This window comes from Homalodisca vitripennis, chromosome 1 (genome assembly GCF_021130785.1).
Source record: "Homalodisca vitripennis isolate AUS2020 chromosome 1, UT_GWSS_2.1, whole genome shotgun sequence".
Taxonomy (NCBI): domain Eukaryota; kingdom Metazoa; phylum Arthropoda; class Insecta; order Hemiptera; family Cicadellidae; genus Homalodisca; species Homalodisca vitripennis.
This window is the reverse complement of record NC_060207.1, coordinates 244,733,750-244,745,678: the sequence shown is the minus strand read 5'-3', so window position 1 is coordinate 244,745,678 and position 11,929 is coordinate 244,733,750. Positions and strand designations below refer to the sequence as shown.

General features: G+C 33.4%; 1 protein-coding gene across 1 annotated transcript; it reads left to right on the top strand.

The window, feature by feature from the left end:
• Nucleotides 1-427: 427 nt before the first annotated feature.
• Nucleotides 428-5,772, top strand: LOC124355429 (the record flags this gene model as incomplete). The annotated part of the gene is made up of 3 exons (XM_046806572.1): nt 428-692; nt 2,679-2,863; nt 5,660-5,772. Coding segments are annotated over 3 exons (480 nt in total), but the record flags the coding sequence as incomplete, so codon positions are not given.
• Between the last annotated feature and the right edge of the window lie 6,157 nt (nt 5,773-11,929).

Genomic DNA, 11,929 nt, shown 5'->3' with positions numbered 1-11,929 from the left:
TTTTAACCTCTCAACATCACGGTGTATATTTTAGCTTTCCTGGGACTGATACCTCGCGAGTGTTCACAAGAACACCTGCCTGAACCATACATTCTTTTTAACCTCTCAATATCACGGTGTATATTTTAGCTTTCCTGGGACTGATACCTCGCGAATGTCCACAAGAACACCTGCCTGAATTATACATTCTTTTTAACCTCTCAACATCACGGTGTATATTTTAGCTTTCCTGGGACTGATACCTCGCGAGTGTCCACAAGAACACCTGCCTGAACCTTACATTCTTTTTAACCTCTCAATATCACGGTGTATTTTAGCTTTCCTGGGACTGATACCTCGCGAGTGTCCACAAGAACACCTGCCTGAATTATACATTCTTTTTAACCTCTCAACATCACGGTGTATATTTTAGCTTTCCTGGGACTGATACCTCGCGAGTGTCCACAAGAACACCTGCCTGAATTATACATTCTTTTTAACCTCTCAACATCACGGTGTATATTTTAGCCTTTCCCTGGGACTGATACCTCGCGAGTGTCCACGAGAACCTCTGCCTGAACCCTTCCCAATCCGCAACTGCACATCTGACGCCGACTGCTGGCCCAGACTGTGTTGCCCGGACGGCAACCGGAGGTTCTGTAGGACAGCTCTGCCCCTCTGGGACCAGCTGCCTGCTCAGCGCCTTTTCATGCGTAAGTTTAGAAGAAGTCAAGTGGAAAATTACACAGTTTATGAAATGTTGTCTCTAATTGCTCTTGCTAAATAAATCATATTGGTACTTTCACATTACAAATTGCTACTAGGTAGATTTCTTGGGTGCACTGGCATTATGTCAGTCAATTCTTGGGGATTATCCTATTAAATACAGTGCTTCAACAAATAAATTTGATTATAGTTACTAGAGTTAACAATCTATTTTTATATTCTCCGTACATCTTTATTACATCTGGTTGTAGATTTAATTTTTAACCATGTATACACAAACATATGTATAGTTTACATTTTCTCATCACAAGCCCAACTTAAAATCCGTCGATGTATAACGAAACGAAGTAACACAATCTTCTTTGATAGACATGCGAAAACTGACTAAATCTATTATTTTTATTTATCAATAGAAGTCTTGTGTTATCATTCCATGCATATCTGTCTTGAATCAGCATATATTGTTAAAAGGAATATATAATTAAAATTTCTTTTCTACCGATTTAATTTAAAGAAGGAGTGATATTCATCATCCAGGTCAACTGAATACTAAATCCCCTATAGAATAATATATTGAGATGTAATTTATAATGGCACATTGTGGATCTAATATCAGCATTTCATGTTTCTCATACTCCTTTGTTTAAAGTTTGTAATGGCATGATTTGAAAGGATAATAGAATTTCAGACATTTTTCATTATATTTTATTTAAATGGAACACTACTTTTTGAGGATGATGGTGGATTTCAATCCTTGAATCGTTGTGTTCTTTTTAACATATAAGGATTGGAAAATGTACAAAATCCTAATTTCTCCTACTATTGTAAAGCCTTAAAATGACCAAAATGCTCACAGATTTCAATTGATTCTTTTATACCTTGAGTTATTGAGTAAAATTATCATTTTATTCAGAAACTTGAGCTATCAAAGTATTATTTGAAATTCTAGCATAAAATATTAGTTGTCACTAGAAAATTAAACAGAAATAAAATAACATTTCATCTTCAAAAGTCTCTAAATTTGAAGATGCACCAATAGTTTATATATACAATGTGCCTGTAAATATGAAACCATTCCTAGGGAAAGTATTCCCTACACATATACATAATATTTAAGGAAATTATTGCATTATGTGGTTTTTGCCTGATTACTACACAAGAATCATGTTCATTTGAAACAAGATGGTTTAATACCACAATACAATTTTAATATCAAATGGATTTCTCAGTAACATATTCAAAAAAATAACTGGAAGGCCTTGTTACAACTGATATACCTTCAAGATCATGTGATCTGCTAAAGTTTGACTCTTCAATTTGTAAAACTATGATAACTACTTTGCTCAAAAGCCCTCAGATTTTTAGAAATTAAGGACAGCTATCAAAAATAAATTTAAGGCGTTCAAATAATAACAGATGTGTGTGAACAGATGTTTTCAAGTGAGTTTATTGAAGTAGATAATAGGTGTTTTCAACAGTAAATTTGTAATTTTAAAAATTAATTTAATTTAAAATACATTTATAAACATAGAAATTTTGTAGAAATGTTTTTACTTTATATTTTCTTTCTTCAAAGCTTGTTATTGACAAAGGATTATTTAAAATGATGTAGGATTTTGGAAATTTGCCATCGTTACAAAAATATAACATTACGTTTCAAGGATTAAAACCTACTCTCTTCCTCAGATGTAAAGAATCCTAATACATTAATAAACTATAAAGTGTGGCAGTGTACTGCTACTCAAAAATATAAACTACGCACTTTTTAATTTATTAATGTATTTGGATTTTACACCTGAAGAAGAGTGTAGATTTCAATATTCGAAACCTTGTGTTAGGATTTTCTGTAACGTACAACGATGGCAAATATCCGAAATCCTCCTTTATATTTATTCCTCTGAATAAACTGACTTTTCAGACAAACGGTTTCTGTTAACGTGAAGTAATGTTTCTATTCCGTGTGTGTGCAACAGCAGTACGCAACATGTTGGCCTACCTACAGTGCACACCGCCTCCTCCACCCATCTATGACCTGTTCCCCAAGATGTGCAGGTCCACCCTAGATTGCTTCCCCAACCTCTGTTGCCAGGAGCAGGATCGCCGTGTCTGTCGACCGCCCAAGAAGTCAGTCTTGGCCCTGCTCGCCACCCTGGGCCAGGTGAGAATCAAGCATCAAGTACAGCTTCATAGCCATGCTGGGGGACCATTCTAATAATTTTCAATCTGCAGTACAGTAAATAATAAACAAAATAAATGTATTCTGTAGTAAAAAAAAATTATAAATCGAAAAGAAAAACATTATAGTATCTTACATGTTACGCATCTCTCGACTTTTTTAATTTCAATTATATAATTTTTAAACATTATTAGTTTCAATATCTCAATGTTTGACATTAGCGGGCTTATATAAGACGGCTTCAACATTTGTAAGTAGTTTTTAGTATGGAATTGTATTTCGAAACAAAGTATGCATATATAAATGAATTTACCCACATATCGTGGGAAAAAATAAAGTATGTATTACGTATTTATTTAGTTCAATAAAACAAGATTCATTGCAAGTAGGTTAACCTAAATCATTGTGATGTATGTTGTCTGATCTCATTAGAACAAAACACCGCAAGTAGAATGTTTTTAAGTTTTTGGATTAACATATATCTGTGAAGTAACTTCTCAAAAAACCCAGCAGGGATCACTTCTGGCCGGTTTAACCTCCCAGTTGAACCCACACTGGGGACAGCAAAAACCGATGTGTCACTTAAATCTGGGAAACCTCATGGATGTCCAGGAGCATCACTGACCACAAATGTCGAGATTCTGGGTGCAGGGGCAAATCGAAAGGTCTAGTCTACTGCGGGAGATGACTGTTGGAGTTGGTGGGGTCCGTTCCCTAACTATCAAAAGTTCTTGCTAGCCTCAACAAGAGTGTGCCACCTCCTGCCTGCTTTGACTGGAGAGGCTTGTCCAGAGCTGGCCTCCCCTTCCTCCGGGGGGAACATGACTTTGAGATTAGTGCCCTAATTCTTCCTCATGGATCTCGAGGAGGTGGCCCCTACTTCCTAACTTTTACCAATCCTGAATATCCTGTTATTGCGGAAGCAGCACTAAGGTTCTTAAAGGACTAAGTGCAATTTATAAGCTTCTTGTCCTAAGAGAAAAAAACCTATCAAAAATGACATTTGTTACATCCAATTAAAAAATAAACATTTTTTTATGAACATCTAAAATCTACTTTGGTGATTAGAGTTGACACGCCCATCACCAAATAGATTTTAGAGGTTCAACTGTAATTGTAAAAATCTCTGACACCCACAAAAAAGACAAGTGATGGTTAAATAGAAAACTATGACACAAGTTCTTTCAACAACTCTGTAAAGAATATAAATGTTAATGAATACAAGATGAATCTATTTTGTATAAAAATCTTTGAGTTTTCTTAAAATCTACTGCAATGGCTCAGTTACTATAGAACTTTTGTTCTTGGTAGATGTTACGCATGTCTAAGCAGTGTCTTTCATTAAAATATACATCAAAGTATATTTTATTGCCCACCTTCCTCCTAAAATATTTTAGTTTGGACTTCGAATAAAAAGTTTGGAGACCACTTTTCTACTTGTGATCCGATTAAGAATATTTTGTTGTAAAAGGTAGTTAGTTAGAAGTGTAATGTTTTAGAGTATGTAATTTTAAAACTTTTTACTAATACAAATATAAGTTATTAGATTACCATCTCAACTGTAATTCTTGACCGGGTGTGTCAAATTTGGCATTGGTCAAGTTGTGGAGCCCTTAAAGTTATCATGTTGGGCGTGTAATTTTGTAAACCACCTACAAACACAAAGAACACCTAAATCAACCCTGAGTGACAATTTGGGCTTGAGATTAAAATAAAAATCATCAGTGGACTTTGAATTTTTAGTTAAACCATGCACCAACAAGTCAACATAAAGATCCTGGTTAATTTATACCACAAATTAGAGTCCAACTTATGAAGATTTCTACTTCCAACAAGTTTTTGGACACTATATGTTGAATGCCTTACTAGATCAAGAATTTCTAGATCCAATCCAATGAGAGGATTGACTGAAGAGCATCTGAGGAATTACCAACAAAATCTCCCACTCTGATACAGGTGGAGTTTTACTTTTAATGTGTAGTTAAGGATTAAGTGTTTGGAGACTTAAAAGAAACTCTGTAGTTGTAATGAGATGGTTGAAGTGCTTCAAGTGTTTTACGACAATAGAAACTTTACCAAAATTATTTTTCTAAGTGGAACTGGAGGATTGGAGTAGTGTATAACTTTGCAAGCTAACAAACAACTAAACCCACTAACAACTAATTTTGTATTTTTGTATTTCAGCATTTTTTAATAGTTTATTTGTATTTACTTAAACATTTTAAAGCTATCCTGTTACACATTACTGTACTATTTATAGCATTTATGAAAAAAAATCTAACGCTTGTTCTATGTACAAAGAGCAATACAACACACAAAAACTGAGGATGAAATTGTATGAGGATGATACAATTCTAGTTGGTGATACTTGCCAGTAGAACAGTAAAACCTCACCTACCTGTTCTCACCTACATCTGGATAACCCAGTAGATATCCATTAGTAATGGAAAAGCCAAGATATTGGAGTAAAGGATAATTTGATTTGAGTTTACTGAAGACGATTGTAGAAATTGGTGGACCTTCCTTACCGTTAAAAATATTACCAAGCCCAGACATGAGAGAACTCTCCCATGAACACTCTGATTGTATCCATTTTATATAAATAATATAAAATTTGTCAGTTACGCTAGAGTATGTACAATTAAAAGGAGCACAAATATGTTAAATGTAGCTCTTAGACTATTACTTATCCATTAACTAAACTTAAAATCTATTTGTGGTTTTCAGCAACTGATACTCAACATTACAGATCTATATTGAAGTTTTCTTTCTTTGCAGAGGCAGAGAAGAGGGGAATGGTTTGGATGAGCTACTCTCAGAACGAATTAATTTATTTATTTTGTAAATATGTAATTTATATTCAACCTTTGTAAATAAACATATAATTTTTATTGTGTACATTGTTATTTCAACCCGAAAACATCGTCCAAAAGTTGTTAAGAGAGTACGAGTATGAAAGTTTTAAATTTAATCCAAAATGTTTAATTTGATTAATAGCAAATCAGTGAAGTGGATACACAAAAAACACACTTAAGGTCAGAAAGTTATATTACAGAGTACATAATATTTTTGTGCAGGACTTTAGTTGAAAAACTCAGACCATTTTAAAACTGCAGTGTATTAATTGTAACAAGCATCTGAGAGCTATTTTAATGCTGGAATAGTTCTAAATAATTATATGTATGTGTGTGTGCGTGTTTTCAAGATATAATCCATACAAATAAAGTACACTTATAAGTCCTTGTTTATAATTTAAATAACTTTAAAAATACTTGATTAAAATAATGTTTTCTAATACTGCAATGGTCTTGCAGATAATGTGAGGAAGAACACAAACTATGCATGAACATAAAATAACCTTGATTGGAGAAATTAAATTCACCCAGCACAATCATGACTGTTCTAAACCAGTTTGTGCAGTGTACTCGTACAACCCTCATACAATAGCAATTGGCATGCACTGCTTGTACACTCTGATATCAGATATTTGAGTTGTTTATTACCATCCTGGTACCAGAAACTGAGACACTCCTGGGGTCTGTGTTAAATCCCACTTTAGCCACAGTATTTCACATTCTACCAAATAATCATCTGAATCCAAGTATTGTGATAACTAAGGCTAGACCTTGTGATCATTCACAAAAAAAGGAACCTTCCCCACAGGTTGAAGATACTTTACACCTGATGTAATATAAGGCTAAGATGGAGAAGCTTCTCCTATCAAACATTAGGAATGCTCTTAAAAGGGGACTTTCAACCAAAATTTGTATAAAAATTTGAATTCTTTTTTATTATTGTAAGTTATTGTTTAGTTTCTTCCCTTTACAAATATATAACTCTTTTTGTGTACAATTAGGTATAACTAACTAAAAAAAAAAAAAAAAATAAATGCTGAACGCTTGCACAGTTTTAGGACGCTGCCTGCAACAGTTTCAGCCATCTGTCTTTTCATATACATAATATAAAGAACCCTATGATCATAGTAAGCATTTCCACCTACCTACAGTTGTGATGGAGGAAATAAAGAGTATTTTTAAAGATCTTTCTGACTCAAAACTTCTTGAAAAATGTTGTAAGGGGAAGACTCAAAACCCCAATGAGTCATTCAACAACACAGTATGGTCCATAATTCCGAAGCGAGTATTTGTGACGTTGCCAACTCTCAAGTATGGAGTATACTCTGCTGTATGTGCTTTCAACGATGGTTTCAAGAGCAAAGTGGAAATAATTGAAAAGTTGGGATTCTGGCCGGGTACAAATCTTGTGAAGGCTATGAAATTACTTGAAGCGTCGCGACTAAGAGAGGCAGAAAAAAAAGCGCAAGACCTACAGAAGAAACTAAGATACTCCAGAGCACTAAAAAGGAAGAGATTAGAAGATCAATTTGAAGAAGGAGAGGATCCTGACAACCCTTCATACAGAGCAGAACATTATTGAAGTCAGTCAGCAAGACGTCTACAGGTAGGGTAGGCCTACCAGTTTATCGAGTTTCCCAAAACTTAGCTTTTTTTTAGTTTATGCCTTTTTTCTCAGGCAGTTATTGAGATATCAACTTGAAATTTTTATGGTGTTAGTATGACCCTATTACCTAGTATGTACCAGGAGGTTTTCATAAACCCTAAAACCCTTTAAAAAAAAACCCTAAAATTTGTTGTAAAAAGGTGTTTTTTATAAAAAAAGTTAAAAATACTTAGGTATGTTATATTGAAAAAAACTTCTTTAGCATACTAAAATGAGACATAATCTACAAGGAGAAAAAAAATTATGGCTATATGTCATATAGTTCCTGAGATAAATGGCATATAGTTAACATTGAGTTAGATAGGCGTTAAAAGTCAGTGCCCCTTAACTTAAAAAAGATTAGATAACCCATACTCTCGTTGTAAGTCAACCTGAAACAAGGATTAGATAAGAAAACTTGTGCTAGTCTGTGTAAACCAAACCCAAAGCTTTTAGGCATCCAAAAGCTTTGAAAGCATTAGAATAAGCAACAAGTCATCACAGTGAACGCTTGTTTTCATGCAAAAATCTACAATCAAGTTGTTCTTTTGCAATAAATCTCTTCCTTTCATTTGTGGCTTTCTTTGGATTTCCGGAAGACAGGACGAAAATCAATTAATGTTGAATTCCTACCTGGAGAACATGTAGATATTCCCCAGGTGGAAAATCAGCATTAACTGATTTTGAGTATTAGTGCCCATGAATGGTGGTAGAGTAACAAATATGGATATTGTAATAGTTACATTTGATGATGAAAGAAGAGCCAGTGTTACACATAACTCAGTTGTTGCAGCAGCTCTGCTCCCAGAAGTAGCTGAGATATTTCCTCTTCCGATAACACAAGCATCCATCACAAGTCCCCGCCTACATCACCAATATACCTGAGCGGATAGCGATGTTCAGTATCCTCATTCCTCTATCAGTTTTTTGTTGCCATTAGTTTGCTTGGAGGTTTAGGGAAATTTAAAGAAACAATAGGAACAAGGTCGTGTGAGACTGTATTTGGGGGAGAAGCTGTCAGTGAAGAAATCCAAATCACCCGAGAGGACGCTTCAGGATTAATTTTTCACCTGTAAAGGATCAATTGACTAAGGAGTGCAAGGTCTGTCAAGTTCTGCCTACATTGCCTCCGAACACTTAAAAACTCCATATCCTAGGTAAACACATTAACCCTTCAATATCGAGGAGGTACAAATAAAGAATTTCAGAATAAAATATGTGTTTTCTTGAATTAATTTCTCCTTTCCATTTTAGATTACTCGATAACCACCTAATCAGAGTAATGAATTTGACATCATAAAGCATCACAATTTGAGATTTAGTTACTAATGATCTGAACTATGACAGTGATAAGACTATCATTGCTTGGATATATTAATTAGTTCAGATCTAGAATTACTCCCTTAATACTAGTATTCCCCAAACAATTCTTTTGTAATTCTGTACCATTACAAAATCCTATTATCCCTTTGCACTGGAAAGGCCAGCAGCACTGGCCAGACCAAGGTTTGCAGACAGCTATTCATTACTCACTGTTATTCATTAGTAAACAGTAGATTAGAATACGTCATATTTTGCTGGGGTGGAACCTATGAAACAAATTTAAAGCCTCTTCTAATGCAACAAAAGAAATTCATTCATTCGATTAATTAAAAGAAAATGTAGATACGAGCCATCACATCCATTATTTATAAGTTTAAAAATTTTCCAATAACATACGAGTATTTGTTTGTGTATAAGGTTTTAAAAATATGTTAAAACGTTTTATTCGGATCAGAGTTGCACATAAGTATAAATTTAGAAGTAACATAGATATTTGATAAATGGGAGTTTGTCTAATCAAAATTAATTGCCAACATTCTATCTGAGCTATCAAGAATTTAATTTAGCATGAAGGAACCTCTGCACAAGCTTTGCCTTTAGAGGCCCTATATATTCATAAAAGTATGTTTCATTAAAATATTTGTTAGTATGATCATATAACTGAAGTGTTTCCTTTTTTTACTTTTAGTTCATTTTGATGTAAGAGTCATCATGCAAGTGGTATATTGAAATTTGTGTTAATTGTAAAAATATTGTTAAAGTGATACTTAAGTTATTAGTTTAAAATTCTTGTAACTTGTTTAAAAATATGTAGCTAGCGTCAGTTTTGCCGTAGTTTGTCCTCACAACTCGTATGGCTAGTACAGATGGCTGCGCTACTTTCATTGACAGCTCGCGGCCATATTTGTTGTTTGTCTCCCCAGATCGGAATTATTTTTCAATTTCCACTGCGTTATTTGCATAGTAATTAAAAATGTTTAAAGAAATGAAAAATAATTTAAAATATATTTTTAACGAATCTTTCTAATACAAAGATAAACATACATTTGGGAAATTTAACTCTAATACATATATTGTTAACGTAGATATGTAAATAATGTTATACAGTAGGCCTTTACAGTTATATTATACTCATGACATGAACTACTTAAAATTTTTCTGTCATTAAATTTTTATGGAATAAACTTTTAAAAGATACACATCTATGTGTAGTCAAGAATAAATAGTTAGCACACTCCTAGTAACATTTTCTAGGTTTCTATCACTTCAGTCTATAGACCCACTTCGTGTCATTTGTCTTATTTGCACAGTCAAATGTTTATAGAATTAGAGGCCAATTTAAAATTTACAGCTTTACTTAAAAATGAGGCTGTTCGATAGATTTCAACACTCACCATTCATTATAAAACAAAGAGAAAATTAGAAAATAACTATGTTTATGAGCCAGTAGTGCTGGCCTTACGAGTTATGGACGTATTATATCTTAGTCAGTACAGCTGGACAAACGAGCTGAGATAACATTACGGAAAAAATTATTTCGCGCTTCCGATAAAATGGTAGTGGCCCGTAGAGCTGGTCATACGAGCTCTAAGGACAAATTATAAATACTGCCTCTTCAAGTGCACAGGGTTAAAAATTAGTAATAGCTTAATGATAAGCAAACTCCATGAGCGTTTTTGTAGGTAGGTTTTAATTATTCAACGCTTTTAATGTTATTTTTTTTAATCTTCCCATTTGTGGCATTGGTTGCAAGAATAGTCTACAGAAAGCGCCAGCAAAGAAGTCATTGGAGGAGCCTGCCTGTGACATATTCTTCAACTAGCCAATAAGCATCATGCGATGTTACAAAGTTGTTTCCTAGGTTGGAGCCGTCATCAATACCAACTACAATATGAGGCCAGAGTGTCAGAGTATAGTAGATCTTAAGTGGCTAAACATTTCATTTGGTAATTCGATAAAAATTGTTGAGAATAGTGCACGATAACCAGAAAAAAGGTTCTCTTATTTATAGTCATGGGTTTAAATAACAGGATATGCTCAATTTACAGTTACTTTAAAAAAAAGGATGAAAATTTACGAATTTATGGTGGTAAAACTTCTTTAAAAGATGAAAACACATTTGATTGTTAAAATTTTTACTTCTAAGACATTAAAAATGAAGGTAATATTACAGTCACTATATAATTGAACAAACTTATTCTTTTATCTTCTGTTAATTTAATACACAGTGGGTTTATTTTGGAGTAAGACAAAATAATTATTTCAGCAAGACAAACCTAAGCAATTTTAAAGTTAATTTAAAATGGAATTTTTGTTACAATTACTAATTCTTACTCTTATTAGATAAACACTGAACGTAATTTTAATACTTTGATGTTGCAATCACATAATTTTTATTCTTATAAATTGAAAAATAAAATACAGTCCGTGTATTTGATCTATAATCAAATGTAATAACATCAAAATATATTTGAAAAAGACAAATTTATAGATTTAACAGAGATACTTTATTCTCCAAAGTTAAATATGTACTGTATACTTAATTAAGTTGCTCTATCTTTATATATTATTTATAATACACACTTTAAGATGCAACTGGTTTCCATTCACCGCACTAATTATTAATATTCATTATGGTACTGAATGGCTGGTAGTAAAGTCATCCTCGGGTAGCGGAGTGGTAGTCACGGTTTTTCGTTGTAATCAGCTGGATTTCCGGGGTGGGCCGCTTTCTCGAGGGGAAGGGAGGATATTTTAATGTTTTGAATTTCTCATATCTTCTTTCCTTTTCATTTGTATTCAGGGGTAAATGTGATTTTAAATTTGTATTATATTAAAAATTTGGCCATATTTTTATTCTTCTATTAATGGGTTATTCCGTTTGTATTTATAAATATTCTAATTTTCCCAGACAGTTTAATATAATAAAAATGTAACTGACTGCAAAGGAAACAGAACTTTTCCAAACATTTGCCACTGTTCAATGATTCAGAAAAAAAGCAACACTACATTTTGAGATCTGCATAAATTGATCTCTTCCTCAGGTGGATAAATTTATATCTACAATACTATCTAGGTTAAAATAATCTAAATATAATACCATAGCCTGGCAGTAAAAGGGATTTAAAACACGGGTGGGGTGACACCATTTTCCTCTGTTGCACTCACCATCAGCAATTTAGATGTCAGTTGACTGACTATGCATGTTACAAAAAAGAAAACAAG